This window comes from Brassica napus, chromosome C7, assembly GCF_020379485.1.
Source record: "Brassica napus cultivar Da-Ae chromosome C7, Da-Ae, whole genome shotgun sequence".
Taxonomy (NCBI): Eukaryota; Viridiplantae; Streptophyta; class Magnoliopsida; order Brassicales; family Brassicaceae; genus Brassica; species Brassica napus.
The window spans coordinates 45,948,091-45,970,218 of NC_063450.1; the positions used below are offsets into that span (position 1 = coordinate 45,948,091).

Genomic DNA, 22,128 nt, shown 5'->3' on the forward strand with positions numbered 1-22,128 from the left:
TCCGAAAACATGTTTGTGATCCACTCCACCCAAATAAGATATGTGAAACTCCATCCTAAGCCACGAGAGTGATCAAACACTTGGATGACCAAGGTATCAACATACAGACTTCTTTTGAAAGATTAAAAGACTACAGCTTCGATGAGAGTCTTGTTCTCTGGTTTGGCACCGGACCAAGTACTTAATGCACTGGGAAATGTGTAATTACTGCAAATAAAAAAATAGTTACTGCCAATAACAATAGTTTTTCGTCCCAATTGACCATATGTTAAAAGTATCCCAACCCAACGGCAGTGTAATTTTTATACTGAATTCATTTAATCAAATTTTAAAAATCAAATTCTAAAAATCACATTATTTTAGATCGTTTCTAATAAATTATTTTATTTCTTTTTTTAAAATAGAATAACCTTATAATAGAAATGAGTTTTATTCTAATGTTAATTTATTTTAAAATGAAAAATAAAATAATGAGCAAAAAATATAAAATTATTCTATTTATGGAACAAAACCTATTTTTACTCAGTAAAATATATATTAGAATCAGAGATGATTTTAATATAAAGCTACAGTACAACACTAAATTTGATACACTACTATTAACAACACTAAATATTAGTCACTTATTTTTATTTATAAAATATTAGTTAAATAAATATCAATAGCAAGATAAATAGATATATTATGTATATTGAATTGTTTAATATAATTATTTTAATTTTATCATACGTTAAAATAGTAAATATTAATTAAAAACAAATATTTGAGTGTTATATAACTTTTGTGCAATATAATTACATAATAAATTCTTATATTAAATATAAAATAATAATGAAATTTCTAATCTAATAATAGAAAAATTAAAATACATTTTTAGTGTAAAATTTAGTTGTAAAAGGAAAATTAAAAATTTAGTGCTAAAATCACAGTAAAATAGTGTGATTTTTACACAAAAATAATGTTATAGATTGACACCTACTATGAATTACTTTCTAAGAATTTGTGGGAAATTTAGTTGTTATGTTTTATTTTATTTAATATTTGTTTGCCAAAGTTGTTATATTTTATTATGTTGAAGAGATAGATCATAGAAAACAAATAAGTAAAGACCACTTATCTTCTTTTTTTTGTCATCTCTTTATTATTATGAAAAGCTCTAAGAGAGCCCAAACACATTTACAATGAAAGCCTCAAACGTAGGCCTTTACAAAGGGGCACACATAGCCCAGACAAGACGAGGCCCAAACGGGGAAACGCCAAAAGTTCGACAGCTCTATGCCACGTGTGAAGACGCTGGTGCGTGAAGGGACACGAGGCAAGGGTGGGATTACCGATCAAGATTTTGTCGCGGGACACGGAAGCTCTGATAACGGAAACAACCATAAACGAAAGCTTCGAATGCCACAAACCCAGATACGGTTGAGCCAGTACCAATCATCGCTTTAAAGAGAATGAGTTTCAATTGCATCGCGAAGGAAAAAAACACAGAGATAGCTCAGATCCAAACAAATCAGCAAAATCCATCTTTGAAGATAAGTGTAAGCATGAAGATGAATCGACCCATTAAAATGGGGATAAGGATGAAGCTATCCAACATTAAAAACTCAATACAAACAAAACTCCATGGAAAAGTAAAGAAAACGATGATCAACGAAAGGAAAGAACTAAAAACTAAAAACTAATTCGGACATATCCCGAGCTATACTAGAGAAATCACCGGAGATGACGATGATTCACTAAAGTCGTCGGCCAAACGGTGCTGTAGAAGCCATCGTTTGCCAGAGTCGTTGCCGGACAAGATTGTGTTATGAGAACCACCCACTTGCCGGAGTCAGAAGCCGGCCAAGACGGTGCTTTGGTAGCCACCGCTTGCCAGAGGCATAGCCCGAACATCGGGAGTCAAGCTCCGAGCAGCTTGACGAAACCTCTCTCTGAAAGATAGAGAAAAGAAAGAGAGAGACCATTTAGCTTGGCTTTCTCAATCATTCATCTGTATGAAACGTTTGGAAGAAAGAACACAGAGGAGAGAGAAAGCCAAGATTGTCGACTTTTTGTAAAGACCATTTATCTATAATCTATCTTTATTTGAAAAATAAAATAAAAAAAAAGACCATCTATCAAAAAAGAGAAATAAAGCAAAGAGACCACATTATGATTTGAGTTTTATAGAAAACATCAAAAAGGAGAGAGTCCTCTCTCTCTCTCTAGTCTCTACCTACTCATCTTCACCGTAGCCTTTCTTCGATCTATGCTTCTTCTCTCCATAGATTCCCACTGTTACGATTCCCTCCAAAGGCTATAATGCGCCACCCTAGATTAGCTAGTTAGAGCTTCCCAGAGATCTCTCTACCTTTCGCTATATCACTTTCTTCTTTTGTATAGCTCAGACGAAAAGCTCGAGACTTTGAGCTAACCCAGACCAAAGCTCGACGCTTTAAGCTAACCCAGAAGAAAAGCTCGAGACTTTGAGCTTCCAACAACTCATGGGGAACTGCTGCAGATCTCCCGCCGCTGTGGCCAGAGAAGACGTCAAATCCAACTACTCCGGCAACGATCACCGCCGTAAAGACGCCTCCGGCGGTAAAAAACCGGCGCCGATTCGAGTCCTCGGCGACGTCCCCAAGGAGAACATCGAGGACCGCTACCTGCTCGACAGAGAGCTCGGGCGCGGTGAGTTCGGCGTCACGTACCTCTGCATCGTGAGATCCACGCGCGACCTGCTCGCCTGCAAGTCCATCTCCAAGAGGAAGCTCAGGACCGAGGTGGACGTGGAGGACGTGAAGAGGGAGGTGGCGATTATGCAGCATTTGCCTAAGAGCTCGAGCATCGTCACTCTGAAGGAGGCTTGCGAGGACGACAACGCTGTGCATTTGGTGATGGAGTTGTGTGAAGGGGGCGAGCTTTTCGATAGGATTGTGGCTAGAGGGCACTACACGGAGCGAGCCGCGGCGGGAGTCACGAAGACGATCATGGAGGTTGTGCAGCTTTGCCATAAGCACGGTGTTATTCATAGAGATTTGAAGCCGGAGAATTTCTTGTTTGCTAACAAGAAGGAGAACTCTCCGCTGAAAGCTATTGACTTTGGATTGTCTATCTTCTTCAAGCCAGGTATAGAGCTTTTTGATGTTTCTTGATTGATACCTTAGATGCAACAACTAGGCAAGTTTAATTGTGGCTTGATGATGCTGTTGTCTTACAAAGCTTACACATATTTGTCAGGTGAGAAGTTTTCGGAGATAGTTGGGAGTCCATATTACATGGCACCTGAGGTGCTAAAGAGGAGCTATGGACCAGAAATAGATATTTGGAGTGCTGGAGTCATTCTTTATATTCTCCTCTGTGGAGTTCCTCCTTTCTGGGCAGGTGCCTTCCTCTCTTCTTTATTCTCCTCTTCCCGTTTGCTTATTGATTCTTGTAATATGCGTCTATGGCATTCTACAGAAAGTTACTATTGGTTATGGATTCTTATAGTACTAGTAAGTTAGGTTATTGTAGTTTCAGCCTTTTTATTTTCTTTCTGTCAACCACAGAGTCGGAACAAGGAGTTGCTCAGGCTATTTTACGAGGGATAATTGATTTTAAGAGGGAACCGTGGCCAAACATTTCAGAGACTGCTAAGAGTCTTGTCAGACAAATGTTAGAGCCTGATCCAAAGCGCCGGCTAACTGCAAAACAAGTGCTTGGTACATAGAATTTACTATTTCTTTGCCTAATCACTTCATGGATCCGGAGATAGTCCAAAAGATATCATATGCTTATTTATTTCTTATTTTGTAGAGCACCCATGGATTCAGAACGCCAAGAAAGCTCCAAATATCCCTCTTGGAGACGTTGTCAAGTCCAGACTAAAGCAGTTCTCAGTGATGAACAGATTCAAGAGAAAAGCTTTGAGGGTTCGTTAATCAAGAAAACTCTCACTGTTGCTTATTTGCTGCATTGGTCATTTCTTTGATTAAACTTATCTCTTTACTTGCCTTGAATCAAACTTAGGTTATTGCTGAATTTTTATCTACTCAAGAAGTAGAAGACATCAAGGAGATGTTCAACAAGATGGATACTGACAAAGACGGTATTGTTACCGTCGAGGAGTTGAAAGCTGGACTTCGCGATTTTGGTACACAGCTAGCTGAATCAGAAGTTCAGATGCTTATTGAAGCGGTGCACATATTCTTTTCCCTTACATCACCATATGTCTGACACCTAACACAATATCTTAGTTCACTTAAATTCAGATTTGTGTAAAACAGGTGGATACTAAAGGGAAAGGAACACTAGACTATGGAGAGTTTGTTGCAGTCTCTCTCCACCTGCAGAAGGTAGCAAACGATGAGCATCTCCGCAAAGCGTTCTCCTACTTTGACAAGGATGGAAATGGTTACATTCTCCCCCAAGAGCTTTGTGAAGCCTTAAAGGAAGATGGAGGAGATGACTGTGTTGATGTCGCCAATGATATATTCCAAGAAGTTGACACTGACAAGGTAAGCGGTCCCTTAGAGCTATAGTTGGATTGTAAAGAGTTCACTTATCACATCGTTAGATAGAACACCTTTTAGAGCTATTGTTAGTGTTGTTGAAGATGTTTTTTTTTCTTGTGGTTATGTTTGACATGGATGATTGACATTAGGATGGGAGAATAAGCTACGAAGAGTTTGCGGCAATGATGAAAACAGGAACTGATTGGAGAAAGGCTTCTCGTCATTACTCGAGAGGGAGGTTCAATAGCCTAAGCATCAAGCTAATGAAGGACGGATCATTGAACCTAGGCAATGAATAATAGCAAACAAAGTGAGTAATAGATTTTGTTAGAGTTTGTCTCTCACGTCACGTCCCTCCACGTCAAGTATTAAGCTAAGTAAAGACAAACAACAGCTTGGGACTCGGAATCAATCTTTTTTTTTTTGTAAATCTTTCGTTTTTTTTACTTTCTATTTTTTTGGTGATTTGTGCTATCTGTGTCCTTTATCGGTTTGTGGGATGAGTTGTGTTTGTTGTGGTAGAAAAGGTCGAAGACGTGAGAATCAATGTTTGATGTGTAGAAGATAAAAACATCGACCTTTCTGTAATATTCTTTTGTGCTCCTTAACCTCGTCAGTGTTGTGCATCATTTCACAACTCGCTCATCTGTATGCTGAACACTTGTAAATCAAATTTACTCCAGGTATATTTTGATGACGGAAGTTTGATACACAAGTTACTTAAGACCCATAATTAAAGTTTGGGATTTGTGAGTTTAAACTTGTCTTTAATAACCTAAGAGCGTTAAAGTTGATAAAACAAACAAGACAAAATAAAATAAAATTTTAGAGTACATAATCTCAAGCATTTAATATATAGATATCGAGATATCACGAGGCTGATTTCAAACTTAACACGAAAGCTACCTAGTACCTAATTTCCTTGTCTCAGCTCTAGAGCATCAACGTCAAGTGACTAACACCAGAAAGCAACCCACCTACAATTATTGGCCTGCAAAGGAATCAAAAAAGATCAATCAACGTCTCACAAAACGATGCAGCTCAAGATCTAGAACAATCCAACCAGATCCATTATGTCTATATGGGCCGTTCTTAATTCGATATGAATCACATCTTACAGGAACAAAAGTAAGCACATACGGCACTTGCTTTCTTTTAAAGTTGACAGTAACATCCTACTGCAGATTTGCAATCATATTCAACAAGATTTGAGGTTTATGATGTTAAAGTTTCCCAGATTTGGGTTTTCACAAACTCGTTAAAAGATGTGATACTTGAAGAATCCCATTTGCTCACCTCAGCAACTACAATATATCTTACAAAATTAGAGAAATTGAAGTGATAAAGATTTGTATTGATTGTGTCAGATATATTACAATTTTTTTTATTCAATCAATCATATTTTAATAATTTCTTGAATAATATGTTATTCAACTAATGGTAAAATTTGTGTTAGTCAGTTAATACAAGCTAAAAAGTATATATTAAATCTTCAAATTTTCTCTTGCAAGAAAAAATTAGATGATTTTTTTTCTTTTTTGGCCAAGAGAAAAATTGAAGATTTATAATGGAAGGTTTATATTTTAATCGTTTGACATGATACGAATCAAATTTAAAATGCTCAATCCTAATATAACATGTGAAATCAGGATCTACGGGGAGAGTGAAGCATGCATAGCTTAGCTATTTCTTCTACCATTTTCAACCTCTTCTCTAATTTTCAGACAAAGTTTTAATATTTGGAATTTTCTTATAAAGTTATCTAGTAATAAAAGTATTTTTAAACAATACAAATTCGTTAAATTTTTTAAGTGTTGCTTAAACAAGAAAGCGACATATTGAATCAAGAGATTAATATATGCTGTATTTTTAAAAAGCCTACTACTACTATATTACGAAACAATGGTTAAACCCAAACATCGAATACATCACCTAATTATATATATATATATATATATATATATATATATATATATATATATATATATTGTAAGTAATAGATGGAATATCTGTAGAACCACAAAAATTCCAAAGCTTGAGCTAATCATTCTCAAAGCTCCTATGTCTTCTTCCCAACAAAGCAAGTCAGTATTAGAATCATACAAATCAATGAAGAAACAGAGTTACAAACTTACAATAAGTACTGAAGAACTTTATAAGATATAGACTCAAGTGGGCACCATGAGAAGCAGACGCCAACACTAGACAACTCAAAGACACATGTGTCGCGTACGAATGGTACTGTACTATACTACTATGTTATTAAATATTCCGGAAAGCTCCACAACTCTCTATTCTTTTTGGAATTTCCCCCAGCATCTCGTTTTGGCTCGGTGTGATTTACGTATGGCAACAATCAATGGAAAGTGATATAAATCACACAATTAAAAAGTCAAGAAATGACTTAAAGTTGTGTTACATGTGAGATATGCTTGAACGACTATTTCTGGATGATATTTACTAGATCTTGGCCGTTAAAGTGAAAATTTCCTAAACAAATTAAGCATTTAGGAGCCGAACCCTACATATATTACTTATTATATTTTGTAACCAATTAATTTCAGTTGCTAGTTAAGTTTAGTCCAGATTTCTCCTTCCCCATTACCTATTTAAGCCCTTTAACAAAAAAAAAGTATTTAATAAGTATTTTTTTGAATAGTGACCAACTATTTATTCGAGTTTGAAATGTCATCTGACTACATAAAAACCTATTCGAGTTAACAATTGAAGGCCATAAAAACACAACACGGTATTCTAATTTTGAAGTTTGAAATGGTTGGTGACCATCGTAGTATGAATGATGGCCAATACTTTACAACTACAAAAAAAACTGGAGTCACGTATGATTTAGACGTTGCAGTTGTTGGCTATTATAGGCCTGATTTTTTGGTGTCTCGGCTACGAAAATGGATATTCTCTTTTTATTCCATGTTCCTTGTCAAATCGCTAACTAGTACTTTGATCCGAAAAGAACACTAGAACTTAATCGGCGCTCGGCACTCCCTTGTGGATATTTGATTTAATTTTTGTTCAACGTAAATTTGTAAATTGCTGATTTTATAAAAAAAAAATTCATGTATATTTATACATAATATTATATTAATTTTTTTATAACTTGATGCAATTTGATGTAATTGTACTATTCATATATTAACCTGTAATTTTTTGTTAATTTATTTTAAAATAAAACAACATATCAAAAATTAGTTTTCTATGAATTATTATTAATTTTATGATATTTTGTTTTCTTGAAAATTGAACTCTCAAATTTTTTATATTTGACTACATGCAATTTGGTTAATATTCGTACAATATTAACAATGGTCAATATATGAATATTGATTTGGCTAGATAAGTTTTGTAATTGTAATTAATTAATTTAAATTGATTTTAAATACAGTGACAGAATTTGTAAATAAAAGAAATACAAAAAATACTTAATTTATTATAAATGCATTTTCTAAATGAGTATATCTGTGTTTCCAAACAATTATCATTTATACTTTTATATATGTTTTCAAAGAGTACCAAAAAATACTTCAATTTTTATAATATAGATTTATTTGTCGCACACATACAAGCTTATAAATATGACTGTTATCAAACACATTACATTGCGTGTATAATATTTATATATGCATTATTAAGGATATATTATATATATGTATCTAGAATGTCAGATAATATGCTAAATACACATCCCAATTTGATATAAAATTATTTAATGGAAAATATTCATTTTAGTAGGGTTTCAAAGATATAAATCGATGGGAAACGAGATGCAGTTTATTACTATTATATAATGGCAAGTTATATCACCTCCTCCATCGGAATTTTCAATGAATATTGTCATAAAAAAAGATATTGAAAGAGATTTGACCCAAAAAAAAAAGATATTGAAGAGAAATGGGAGATTCTCTTTTAATCAAAAGACTACAAAAACATCTTAGACATTGTTAAAAACACATGCATATTTTTATTTAGAAATATTAAAATTTAGTATATCAGAAATAATAATTATAACATATTGGTCAAAAACTAAAAAAAAAGCTTAAGCAAAACCATGGAAAGATTCTTTACACGTGCCAGCAGGTTTCCAAATCACATGTTCAAGCACAATGTAATACTATATTTATATAGAGTAGATCCACATATTAAAAATGATAAAGAATACATGTTCAAGCACAATGTAATACTACATGTCTATAGAGTAGATCCACATTCAAAATGATAAAGAATAGTTTGTTTCTTTTTTTTTGTAAGTAATTATAAAAACAGTATGGTGGTATCTCTCGGAACTCAATGTGTATTTATATTGGTTTTGAATTCGGTTTCTACCGTGAATTAATGTATCACTGCTTAGTCAATCTGGCTTCGGTCCAAGTGAAAATCCGTTCATCCTTTAGCATTAGTCGAAAGATATTCAAACTCGAACAGACTGAGATGGTAAGCTTTCAAACTACTCTACCTAGTAGCATGCTCTCATACCGAAACCGACCAAATAGTTGACAGAATTTATCAAAAACTAGAAATCGTTAAACTTTAGAAATAGACAGTATTCTCATAAACCAGAAATGTCGTTCACAGTGATATTTTATATTGGAGTACATAAGATAGCCTTCTCCACAAAAACATATAATATAGATTGTTCTACAAAAGATTCTTGAAAATTTCAAAATAAAACACATGATCATATCATATCAATATCGAGGTAACAAATAATTCAACTAAGGTAACTCATACGTCATATTAGTTGTGCCCCATTTGCCTCCAATTTCCCAACCAAATTAACACAATATCATTTTAACTCAATTTAGATCCGAACTTAGAACATGTTTATTGCAGGTCTCTTAGATTAGGGATTCTTAGCGTAATATAAGATATGGTCTCTTAGATTTTAACTAAAAACACTAAGAGACGTCTGTTAAATAAGAGATATAAGAAACGTCTCTTACTTAGAGCATGTTTATTGCAGGTCTCTTAGATTAAGGATTCTTAGCGTAATATAAGATATGGTCTCTTAGATTTTAACTAAAAACACTAAGAGACGTCTATTAAATAAGAGATATAAGAAACGTCTCTTACCTTTTTTAGTTAAAAGCTAAGAGACCGTACCTTATATTACGCTAAGAATCCCAATCTAAGAGACATGCAATAAATATGCTCTTGAAGCTATTGCATAGCTTGTTGGGGCTCGCATTAAGAGATTTTTCATTTATAAAAGAATTTTTAATCGTACACAATAATTTTAGAATAACTTTATTATAGAATTGAATTTGTTCAAATGGTTCACTTTATAATAAAACTACTTTATAATATAGTAGAATATATAATAATATTGTTTTTTACTCCAAATATAGAATAAAAAAACAACATTACTCGATATTTTTTTGTAACTTAACATTACTCTGTCATAGAGTAAACCATTGAGACAAATAACTATATTATAAAAATATGGAAAAAATTATTGTGTACCACTAGAGATGGTCTAACATATCAGACCCATTGTCAACACAACAACGTGATTGTTTCTATTTCCCAAAACATGATATAACAAAGGTGGTGTTTGTTTGTTTGATATCTTATATATTGACTAAATAAATTAAACAATAAAAAGTTGATTTGAACAAAACCAACTACTCAGAAAAAAAAAAACCCAACCAATCACAAATACCTTCAGAGTTTAAGATATCCTCTCAACACTCACTCTTAATGCCACTAGAGATACCTAAGATGATAGGTATAATCGTTATTTTCTTTGTTTCAAAATACATGATGTTTTGACTCATTACACAAAGATTAAGAAATTTTTTTTTTTCCAAAAAGTAATTTTACAAATATAATTTAAAAATCATTCAAACAATTAAAAAAATGACCGTAAAATCTAATTGGTTACGCAGTTTTCAGTAAAGTTAAAAATAATATAAATATATCAAAACTTCAACTATTTTAAAACAACACATCTTTTAAAACATAAACTATTATGAAATAGAGGTAGTATATGATAGCGGGAAAAAAAAGTCTCTTGGAAGGCCGGTCGAGATTGAGAACCAAAATTGAGAGACATGGAGCGAGATCACACATAAAAATGTACAAAAGCTTTGAAGAAATAAGTGTGCATATATTAATTTTTTTTAATGTTAAAAACAACTTTTTGACATGAAGTTTTACTTTATTTTACGTAAAGTATCTTTGTTCTTTTTTTAAAAAAGATATAATACAATTAAAATTGATGATTTTTCGTATCTGTGAGTATCTACGTTACTTTCCTAAATAAAACAATCGTACGCCATTTTGCTAGTTACCCTCATCTCGCAGTTGACTCAATCACATAAGTATTTTAACTAATTAATTGTAAATCTACCAAAATATAATAAATTTGATTTTCGTCAATAGAAACCAAAAACCTACCAAAAACTTCACTTATAAAAACAGAAAAGAGGAAATTTCCGGGAAGTTGCGCAAGTGGACCCAACTTAAGCAAAAACAACAACACATACATAGTCGCCACCTATTTATTCAGAACCTGACACAACACACACAGATGTAATGACATTCAAACGTATTAAGCTATGGGAAGTATCGCCGAGCCATGGGGAATCTCGGAGAGCGAAAACGCAAACGGGACACCAAAGGGTTTGAGCAGGGAGCTGCGACATGGGAAAACGGCCCACAACATGTCGTCATCGTCGCTAAGGAAGAAGTCAGACCTGCGATTGATTCAGAAGGTTCCATGCAAAAGTCTCAAGAACGTTCTCTCTAATCTCCAAGAAGTCATTCTTGGTACTAAACTCGCTGTCTTGTTTCTCGCGATCCCTCTCGCCGTTATCGCCGATTATTACCACTACGGTCGCGTAAGCTCCTCTTTCATTCCTCTCTGTCAATTTTGGTTAAATTTTCCAGAGAAACTAGGCGATCATTGTTCAGTTTCCAAATGAATTCCTTGAGTTTAAATAATATTTAGTTTAAGCCTTGAGGGAATATGAATTTCTCAAACCAGTTTTTATTTAATTTCAAATTATTTTACAAACTAATTTTAAAAAGTATTATATCTGTGGAAGAGTATTAAATAATTCGTCCAAATCCCGTGAGTAATTTTATGGTTACATAATAATTAATTTGCTTTTATGGTTCAGAATTTTAATGTATCATGGCCACGTAATTTATCCGTTACCTTTATTTAGTGCGTTGCGTGAAAAAGATAAAGACAAGTTTATCTTTTTTTTTTTTTTTTTTTTTGACAAGTTTATCTATTTATAAAATACGCTTCTTTTGTTAAATGTGCCACAGCCGTTGATATTTGGACTGAGCTTGACAGGACTGACACCTCTTGCTGAGCGAGTTAGCTTTTTGACAGGGTAAGTACTTATCTAGTTATCCTCTACAACAATTTATCATTTTCGTACTTTCAGGTGTTTTGTTAATATTAGTTTCACTGATTAAGGAATAATTTTAATATATAATTTTATTTTATTTAGTATCTAAATCTAACTAAAATTATAATGAAATTTGGTTGTGTTGACTAAATGAGATGATTGATTGATTATGTATTGTTGGTGAAAATCACCTTTTTACATTTTTTTTTTGCAATTTTGAAACTATGTTAAAAGTTTCTGTTTCTTTAATAAAAAAGTACTTGCAATAAAAAATTGTCATGTGATATTATGCGTTTAATAAAATACCTTAAAAGCTTTTATTATATTATATAAGTATCAAGTATCGTAAAATGGAATTTGTAGTTACTACAACCATATATAGTTTGAAAGAAAAATATACAACCATATATCACATAAAGATTATAATCTTTACCCGTAATTGTTCTTCCTTTACCCGTGCAGGCAACTAGCTTTCTACACCGGCCCAACAGGTAACACATTCGTACCAATTGAACTATCAATCATGTAAATGCAATCTCGGTAACGTGCTTAAATGTTTCAATGTATTTACTTGGCAGTGGGCGGTTTGTTGAACGCCACTTGTGGAAACGCGACGGAGCTAATAATAGCGATACTAGCGTTGGCCAATAACAAAGTGGCAGTGGTTAAATACTCTCTGTTGGGTTCAATTCTCTCAAACCTTCTCCTAGTTCTCGGCTCTTCCCTCTTCTGTGGTGGAATTGCCAATATCCGCCGCGAGCAGCGGTTCGACCGGGTATATATATGATCTCCCCTTTGTAGGCTCTGGTTTAATTCTCATGATAATTTGACTTACGAATACATAATTTAGTGTAGCCAAACCTAACAGATTTAATTATAATATATATAATTTAATATATAAGAATGCATTGAAATACAATAAATATTCTCAAAATTTTTCCAAGTTTTCTTACTAAAGTAATAGTAGCGGAAAGCTGGTGTGATTTTTTTCTAATGTGATGTTTCTCTTCTCACTGTAACAGAAACAAGCTGATGTGAACTTCTTCTTGCTGCTTATGGGTTTGCTATGTCATTTACTCCCATTGCTGCTAAAATATGCAGCGACCGGAGAAGCATCGGCCTCGCTGATCAACAAAATGTCTCTTAGCCTGTCCAGGACAAGCAGCATCGTCATGCTTATTGCTTACATTGCTTACCTCATCTTCCAGCTCTGGACTCACCGCCAATTGTTTGAAGCACAAGAGGTAACTAAAAGTTATAATTTACTAGATCAAGTAGAATGTGAATAAATGATGTTTTGTTACAAAAAAAAATAAAAAAAATGATATAACTATATTATATGTTCAATGGAATTCAGGATGACGAGGATGATACGTATAATGATGAAGTGACTGTTGAGGAAAATCCGGTGATAGGGTTTTGGAGCGGATTTGCTTGGCTCGCTGGGATGACACTCGTCATCGCATTGCTATCAGAGTATGTTGTGGCCACGATCGAGGTAATTAATTAAGTTTATATGTTTAAATTCCATGAATTATATAAGAAAACAGCAACAATATTAATATGGAGACTACAAATATTTGGTCAGGATGCATCGGACTCATGGGGACTATCAGTGAGTTTCATAAGCATCATATTGCTTCCCATTGTTGGAAATGCCGCTGAGCATGCTGGAGCCATCATCTTCGCTTTCAAAAACAAGCTCGTGAGTTTTCTTTTGCTTTACAACGTTCTAGCCTCTGGCATTTTGCTTGTCTGAGTTTGTTTATGCTTAGTGTAATTTTTTTGTTAAAATATAACCTACAATATTTTAGAATTTTAAACAAAATTTGCTTGTTGCAAAAATATTTGATAGAAAAGAGATTAATTGATTAGTAGTATGCTTAGTGTAAATTTTTTGTTAAAATATAACCTACAATATTTAGAATTTTAAACAAAATTTGCTTGTTGCAAAAATATTTGATAGAAAAGAGATTTAATTGATTAATAGCATTTTGCAAAAATACTTAACAAATTGGTCACAATGTTGCAGGACATATCTCTAGGGGTCGCGTTGGGCTCTGCAACTCAGATTTCTTTGTTTGTGGTAAGTAATGAAAGATTCGATGAAATGTTTATGTTCGATGTAACAAGAAATCTAAGACAATATTAATGGGGTGTGTTTTCTCAGGTCCCTTTGAGTGTTATCGTTGCATGGATCATGGGAATCAAGATGGATCTCAACTTCAACATCCTTGAAACAAGCTGTCTAGCCCTGGCAATTATCATCACAGCCTTCACTTTACAGGTTAACATTTCTCCTTACACTTGCAATCAAATATTATATTATGATAACAATATGAATGAATACATCTAATTTTAATATATCTAGCTAAATATAATTTGCTCTGTATTTTACTTCATAATAATCGTTTGTATTTTTTTTGGGATGGTTATTAGGATGGAACATCTCATTACATGAAGGGACTTGTTCTAATGTTGTGCTATGTCATCATCGCCGCATGTTTCTTCGTCGACCAAATTCCTCAACCAAAAGGTACCGGCCTGGGGATGCAACCCAAGAACAGTGTGGGGGGAGGATTTGTCTCTGCTTAGAATATATAAGAGAAATCATCAAATGACTTGGGAAAAAAAAATGATTTGATTGATTTGTCAGACAAAATGGAAGAGACTTGTTAGAGAGATTCCTCAGCATGAATGAGCTAGTGAGTGAGGTAGCTTGGTGAAAACAGGTTTCTTTGATGTTTTATAAGAGGGTTACATTTGTTTCTATTTGTTTGTTGGGATTTTATGTTTAATCCTGTATATTATAAAAACTATATATAAAAGAGCTTAGCTGGTTATCTCATAAACCCAACCAATCAGGCTACAAAAATTTATTTGGTTGGTTGATGAATTGTGGTTCTAATTTTACTATTGTTATCTAGCTTTTGACATGTTCAAAAAGACTAGTCTGCATTAAATTTGGTATTACATTCGACTTTTTTAAAAAAAATCAAGAAACACAAGATGCATTAGAAGGAGAGTTTAGTCATGTTACATTGTTGTTGTGGATAATAAGCTGAAACAAACCTCCTTGAACCGCTAAGAACTGTTTCGCTTTCTTAGGAAAGTAAAAAAGAAAAGTACACACCATTTGGATCTATAGTTGTTAACACACATTTAGTCTTCTTCCTCGTCATCATCAGCATCAGCATCCTCTTCCTCTTCATCTCCTGCCTTTCCCTTCTCAAGCTGCGCTTCCTGCAGAGAAACATTAAGGGAAATGTATTCTTCAGAAACCTATAACTCAACAGCAAAACACAACGGGTATCGTATAAAATCTGCATTGTTTATAGGAATTGTTACCTCCTCACTAGCTTCATCTTCATCTTCATCTTCATCATTCACCTCAGACCTAGACTTTTCAGATTCATCACTCCCTTCCTCCTGCACCCATTACAAGAAGACCAGAGTTAAGACACAATATATGTCATTCTATGCGAGATACGGCTTTAATGCTTACCAAGTTTTTGTTGTATGCATCCATAAGCTTTTCATATTCAGCTTTCCTCTTCGCAGCTTTCTCTTCATATGGAGCTTTTTCCTTCAAAAGGGAAGAGGGTGAAAACTAATGATCAAAAAGATCGAAACAGAGTATTCACAAGTGATGAGTTTGTACGGTTAGCAGATATATCCATCAAAGTATAAGACTTACATCTTGAGACATTGACTTCCATTTCTGACCTGCAGCTTTCCCAACCTTCACAAGGAAAAGCAAAGGTAAAGACTATGAGGACTTGATCCAAACAAAGGATTTAAAGTACGTGTAACACTTTTCAAGGAATCTTCCAAATGCTTACAGCAGATACAGCCTTCACATTTGGATTATCTTTCTTGAAAGTTGTCCTAAAATCTTCTCTGAAACAAAAAAAGAAACCCAAGCAGTAACTTTAGAACATATTACAGAAACAACAAAGCAAGGATCCAAGAATACAACTAACAGGAAGACAAAGAAGGCACTAGGAGCTCTTTTGGGTTTGTTAGGATCCTTTTTGGCCTTCTTCTCTTTACGAGTCTCCCCCTTCTCAGCTGGTGCCTTCCTCTTTCCCACCTTTCTGAAAATAAAATAAAAAAGCTTAAGAACCCAGTCTCTGCACTCCAACCTAAGCTACAAGATGCTTTAAAGGATGACGATTCAGCAAGAAAGTAACCTGTCATCAACAGGCTTCAAGGCTTCCTTGGTGGTCTTAGCTTTATCTTTCCCCTTTGCTGTCTTCATCTTGGAAACTGTATAGAACCAAGCAAATTGAAACATAGCAAACTCAACATAGAACATAATATCAGAAGAATCAATCTTAACAACGAAACGAATGAATAAGTCAAATTGCAATCAAGCTAAGCTCCAGATTCTCCCAAACCAACCAAAAGAAAAAACAGAGAGAATCCATTACCCTAGAAGAGTACTCAAGACGGATGTCAGATATGTTCGTTTCAGACAAACCTACTCGAGCATTATCAAAAGAGAGAGACGGTCGGAGAGAAAGAGATGCTTATTACCGGTTACCTGTTTAACCTAGGAAGTGTGCACAAGATCCCATGGGATTTGACCTGCTATAGGCGGTGAGATGATAATAGTAAAGGAAGGTCGTTGCGATCAAACGGTTACCCGCCAAATAGATGATACGATAAGGATGCGACGGAAGTCACGTGCGGGTCTAAGATGGGCCGGTCTTTTATCCAAGGTATGGTTTGTGTTGGGTATATTATGGCCCAGATTGATTCAATACCTAATATGAATTTAAGTGGTAACAACACAAAATTTCACACTTACAAACCGTATTGACTTTCAATCAGTTTCGAGAAAATCAAACCAGACCAAACCAAACCGATCGTTCCAAAAATCTCAATATTATGTACACACATTTTTTAATGACTAGAAAGTTCTAAGTTCATAAATCTGTATACCTGAGTTTCGTTTTTTTACTCTACGTTTTCCTTTATTGTAACGTCGAGAGAACTAACTCCAGACTGAATGTGACTCATCATCAATAATCAATATTATATTCTGAAAAAGCCCTTTTTCAAAAAAAAATAATCAATATTATACAAAATGCATTTTTCTTTTACCTTTTCCTGATATTTGAGATTACATCATACTATTTGGTAACGAGTCACAAACGATTAAACAGAAAAAAAAAAAAAAGGAACTAGACGTTGTTCCAAGGCTCTCCTTTGGAGGCCGGTTCGGTTTTTAAAGTGTGAAGCATGAACCTACAAGCCTCCACGGCTTCTCCAACCGTTAAAAACATCCATTCTCTTCCCAACTTGTCATCGATGAATTTAGATCTGGTCAGTTTCTTTACGACTTCTCCTTTTGGATTTGCCAATACTAGCTGAGAATTTTTTTTTTTTTTAAATGACGTGAGAAATATTATTATACGGCAACACATCTTAAAGAAGTATTATTATACGACTTGCTACGTTACCTTCAACGCTCTTCGGTCGATGATTTTCTTAATTTCCTCCATCATGCTTATACCACTCGTGTCGATATTACCGACAGCTGTTTTGCTCAACACACACACATAAAGTAAGCCTTGATCAAAGACGATGTCAGAGAAAATCAAGGTATGTAATTACCGGACATATCGAGTATAACATATTGTAAACTGTTTTCTCCTGATGTTTTGACCCTTTCTTCTTCTTCGTTGATCCACCTTGTGATTCTGTGCCCAATATATAAACGAATGGAAAAATAAATAACTAACATCCATATTTGGCATGTATTTATGAATTAGGACTAAGGTTACCTCTCACGCAAGTAACCAGCGTTCGCAAAGTAGATGGGTGCATCAATCTCCAAGATGAGAAGACCAGGAACGGTTCTTGAGTAAGGATACTGCTCAGTATTTCTATAGATCATGCTGTTTGGTATGTTTCCCTTTATCGCAGTTCTCGGCCTTGACATGAATAGCAACAACCTTGCTATCGATATTGCCACCTTCACCACGTGGCAAAAGAAAAAACAAATTACGTTTAAACCTGTATAAAAGTACTCAATTTTTTATAAAATGTTTTTATGTATAATGTAAACGTTGCGCTAAAGTATACACTTACTGCTACAACAAGTCCGATCTCGACACTACCGAATACGACCCCAAAGTAAGCGCTCATGCAGACAAGGAAGTCGAATTTGTCGACATTCCAGAGATGAATAGCAGCTTGGTAGTCGATGAGTCCAAGCATTGCGGATATGATGATGGAGGAGAGGACGACGAGTGGTGTGTAGTGGAAAAGCGGCGTAAGGAAGAGCAATGTGAACATAACAGCAATAGCCATCACTATGTTCGACACCACAGTCTTGCAACCCGCGTTGAAGTTCACGGCCGATCTCGAAAATGGTCCTAGTAGTGTGATAAGTTGTAATTAATATTTTTTTAAAAAAAATCATATATAGTTAATGTGATAATGCAGAAACATTAGAATGTGTGTTCGTACCGGTTGTGAGGTAACAAGATGTGAGGGAACCAACGATGTTCATCATTCCAAAAGCGAGCATTTCTTTGTTTCCGTCTATGTTGTAGTTCTTAAACATCGCAAAGCTCCTTCCCACAGCGATTCCTTCCTACGTTTATGCATGAATTTCACCTTATTTTGGATGGGTCTTTTTCAATTGCTTATTATGAGTTATATAGGTTGACCGTATTGGTTAGTTTCCTAGCCTTTAACTTAAATGGAGAATGTATTATTTAGACAAGAATAAGACCGGTACTAAACAAAATTGGTCCTTGACAAAGCATGATGAAACATTCACGAGCCAAAAATTTTAAAGTATAATAAACATGTCTTATGGTTACCAAATTATACAATTTTTTATTAAGATTATTACTATAAAATATTTTTTTGACAATGAACTTCAAAATATTTATGGAATAATTGTTTCAGACATAATTATTCTATAAAATTTGCTCTATCTATTGTATACACTACAATAACAACAACATAAATAGTTTTCCACGTTTAATTCAATATTTGTATAGCTAGTCTCTAGTTCTATATATAATATTGTATATTCAGCATTTCCAAATCTAGCAAAAATGAGAGTAAAAGGGTGTTTAGGAGTCATGAGACTAGTTGATCAAAAAAAAAAGGAGTCATGAGACTTACAGCGAGAGCTATGATCCCAGTGATGATGCCAGTTTTAACAGCCGTCGACATGTAAGGCGAAGTAAAGACCATATCAGACAAGGAGAGTGGATTCAACCCTTTCTTCAGGTTCCCTATCTGGTACAATCATACATCTTTCCTTTACTCTATCATCACTTAATTTCCAATCCGGACAAAATATATAAAAAAATGTTGAAAATGCCCATATAAGCCCACGTCTTGCTTCTTGTATCTTTTTCTTCCACCCATAATATTCTACCCAACGTTTCCATTTTTATATTTCGGTTAAATGTGTGTGGTATATATATTAACTTGTCAGATTTCGAAAGGTATACATACCTGGCCTTAATAAATTGAAGTTTTCTTACTGTAATATTAAAATAATTAGATTGAAAACATACCACTTGAACACCATGTCTCTCAGCGTGAGTGAAGTAAACCAAGAGGCTTCCAAGAATTACTGAGGTTAAAGGAGTCATTGCCGCCACCCAAAAGAATTTTGGTTTCTTCGTGCTCTGATAATCAATTCGTCATTTAGAACACATTATTATTAGCTAATCACGTGGTATCAGAAAACAAACACACATTAACTAATTGCGTTTTCGATTCTACAAAATTTAATTTTCTATTATTTAATGCCTTATATATTCTTTGTAATTTTCTATTATTTGATGCCTTATTTATTCTTTGTAAGAAAAAGATTGATAAAGACAAAGAGTAGATTAATGGAATCGAAATATCATTGAAACGTGTTTTTGTTAAAATCCGCCTTGTCGAAAAGAAATGGATTAATCGATTTATTAAGGTAGAATGAGAAATAATAATACTTACGAAATATCTGGTGGAAAGAAGGAAGAAAAGGAAACCACAGCCGAGAACGCCACTCTCCCATCTCCACTACACAACAAATAAACAAACAGAACACACATGTTTAATAATGTCTAAGTACAATTATTAATTTGATTAGGAGAATAATCACTGACATTGGGAATGATATGTTTGGATGTATTAGTGAATACTAATTAACGTAAGGAATAAACAAACAGAAACACATGTTTAAGTAAAATTATTAGTGACACCTGGTGAGTTTGGGAGAAGACGGAACGCATGACGGAGATAATATCAGTGGCTTCTGTGAAATGTTTAAGTCCAAATATACCCTTAAGCTGTTGCAGGCTCACCACCGTCGCTGCTCCTCCCATGAATCCCACTATTGTTGCATGCGATAGAAAATCCACTATGAATCCCAACCTGCAAATTATTTTTAATTTTTTTTGCGTAGTTAATGACTATTAATTATTAGGTTGCCTCGTTAACACATCATGACCAAGTTAGCCAGTCTCATCATGTAGTAACCCTTTTCTACCTACCTATATGTATGTATACGTCACAGAAATCATACAGTTGCTTCGTGACGTAACTCGCCATGACGAATGTCACTCATGGCCTAGTGCTTTCTAAATTATTTATCATGTTTTCTATCTTTTTACGTACAAACAAAAGAGAGTTAATTGGTAAATTAAAAGTTACTATTTGGTAATATATTTTTTTATGCCGAAATCTTTGTTACACATGCTTTGGATCTATATAACTCCCACTCTAAACTTCAGGTAGGCTGATTTTAAGTAAAAAACAAATATGGAAATAAACTAAATACGAGACCTGAAAATGCCGAGGGAGGCTTCGAGAACGCCTGCGAAAAACGTGGCTGTGAAAGCAAGATGAAGGTAGAGCTTAGGATCTTTCTCAGCGTTAACTTCTTTGCTAAGCATCGCACCCATCAACAGAGACCCAACCGCCGTCGTCCCCACCGCCAAATCCCTTGAACTCCCCAGCACCGCGTACACCAGTGGTGGAACAAAACTCGAGTCTTACCGCCACGGAAACAATAATTAGATATTTTTGAATATATATTTGAGTTGACGACAAGAGCATAAAATGCTGGAACCGAGTTTGTTTTGTTCTTTCTTGTTTTAAAATAAAATTGATTAATACAAATAACCGTTTTCAGAACAAAAAAAAAAGAAGAAGGTATAACGCTTACAAAGGCCAAGAATGGGAGGCAAGTTAGCGAGTTTAGCGTAACTAATGCCCTGTGGGATGGCTAGGCTAGCGATGGTGATACCGGCTATGAGATCTGATTTGAATAACTTGAGATTGTAGCGTGGAGCCCATTCACATATTGGGAAGAAGTATTGGAGGCCTAGTACAACTTTTCTTGATGCGTTCTGGTTCTTGAATTGTCTGAAAGGATCGTCTGGAAACAGAGTCTCCTTCACTGAGTACTGAAGTGACTTCAAGAACGGCTGAGGCTCTGGAGCCTCCACCGTGTGGTGGCGACGGTGCGGCTCGTCCGCTCCTTGAGGAAATGTGTAGTCAACCGTTCCCATATGAAGACCGGTCGGTTTAGGAAAGTTTTTGTTGGATTTTTTTTCTTTCTTTTTGGCGGCTGTAAGTGAGGAGTGAGGAGAAGAGCCAAGGTGGGTTCTTCTTTTTATAGTAGTTTTAGCATAGTGTGCACTGTGCATTAGTAAATAAATAATTATAAGAAAATAATACAATGTACTATCAAAATAGATCACCCAGTGAAACTGAGTTACCAAATGAACCACTCGTAATTATTCCAGTTGTTTATTTTCTGAATTATTATTTTGAGTTGAGGCCAGCTATACGAGGCCAATATAATCATGGACGCAGATCTACCTGGTATCCTAAGTTTTTTAATATTCGTAATTTTTTGTGTTATGCTCTATCTAGTTTATCATATTTCATTTCATATCATAAAAAGAAACATCAAGAGAGTAAGAAAATAGAGATGGAAGATGGACTAAACACCGGCTCACGCATATATGAGTCTGAATGTCTGATGCATGTCTTGTCCCGACGCAGCACGCAAAGAGCCAGAAAGCTGACGTTTCCACTTTCAATCATATCTTCCATTTCTACCCCTAACTAACTCTACGACTACTGACTTCACTTCATCATCGTTCCCATCCATCTCACTACACCACTTTATAATGTATGGCTCTGCCGACACTTTGGCAATTAGCAGATGGGTTATTAACTTATTTAAGTATTATGTTTTTTGGGTAAAAATGTTAAGTATTTAGTATTATGTTTGATATTTA

General features: G+C 34.5%; 4 protein-coding genes across 4 annotated transcripts; 2 read left to right on the forward strand and 2 right to left on the reverse strand.

Annotated features, from left to right (window-relative positions):
• The first annotated feature begins 2,147 nt into the window (after positions 1 to 2,147).
• Positions 2,148 to 5,104, forward strand: LOC106440086 (calcium-dependent protein kinase 13). Its single transcript, XM_013881676.3, has 7 exons — positions 2,148 to 3,108; positions 3,220 to 3,363; positions 3,531 to 3,683; positions 3,778 to 3,893; positions 3,991 to 4,158; positions 4,248 to 4,478; positions 4,625 to 5,104. The coding sequence occupies exons 1-7, from the start codon at positions 2,484 to 2,486 to the stop codon at positions 4,772 to 4,774; spliced, it is 1,587 nt and encodes a 528-aa protein (XP_013737130.1). The 5' UTR covers positions 2,148 to 2,483; the 3' UTR covers positions 4,775 to 5,104.
• A 5,798-nt stretch (positions 5,105 to 10,902) lies between these two features.
• Positions 10,903 to 14,694, forward strand: LOC106440084 (vacuolar cation/proton exchanger 3-like). The gene is made up of 10 exons (XM_013881673.3): positions 10,903 to 11,329; positions 11,766 to 11,833; positions 12,314 to 12,342; positions 12,430 to 12,626; positions 12,874 to 13,095; positions 13,209 to 13,349; positions 13,440 to 13,556; positions 13,884 to 13,937; positions 14,022 to 14,138; positions 14,291 to 14,694. The coding sequence occupies exons 1-10, from the start codon at positions 11,048 to 11,050 to the stop codon at positions 14,444 to 14,446; spliced, it is 1,383 nt and encodes a 460-aa protein (XP_013737127.2). The 5' UTR covers positions 10,903 to 11,047; the 3' UTR covers positions 14,447 to 14,694.
• A 150-nt stretch (positions 14,695 to 14,844) lies between these two features.
• LOC106440085 (high mobility group B protein 1) lies at positions 14,845 to 16,442 on the reverse strand. Its single transcript, XM_013881674.3, has 8 exons — positions 16,285 to 16,442; positions 16,045 to 16,120; positions 15,835 to 15,948; positions 15,694 to 15,751; positions 15,549 to 15,593; positions 15,357 to 15,437; positions 15,200 to 15,280; positions 14,845 to 15,094 (listed from the first exon to the last, which is right to left on the reverse strand). The coding sequence occupies exons 2-8, from the start codon at positions 16,110 to 16,112 to the stop codon at positions 15,014 to 15,016; spliced, it is 528 nt and encodes a 175-aa protein (XP_013737128.1). The 5' UTR covers positions 16,113 to 16,120; positions 16,285 to 16,442; the 3' UTR covers positions 14,845 to 15,013.
• Positions 16,443 to 16,889: 447 nt separating this feature from the next.
• LOC106440083 (sulfate transporter 3.1) lies at positions 16,890 to 21,480 on the reverse strand. Its single transcript, XM_013881672.3, has 12 exons — positions 21,045 to 21,480; positions 20,663 to 20,870; positions 20,080 to 20,251; positions 19,832 to 19,897; positions 19,402 to 19,515; positions 19,001 to 19,117; positions 18,332 to 18,458; positions 17,951 to 18,237; positions 17,644 to 17,834; positions 17,474 to 17,559; positions 17,320 to 17,396; positions 16,890 to 17,226 (listed from the first exon to the last, which is right to left on the reverse strand). Exons 1-12 carry the CDS (start codon positions 21,388 to 21,390, stop codon positions 17,041 to 17,043), a joined length of 1,977 nt encoding a protein of 658 aa, XP_013737126.1. The 5' UTR covers positions 21,391 to 21,480; the 3' UTR covers positions 16,890 to 17,040.
• Positions 21,481 to 22,128: the final 648 nt, after the last annotated feature.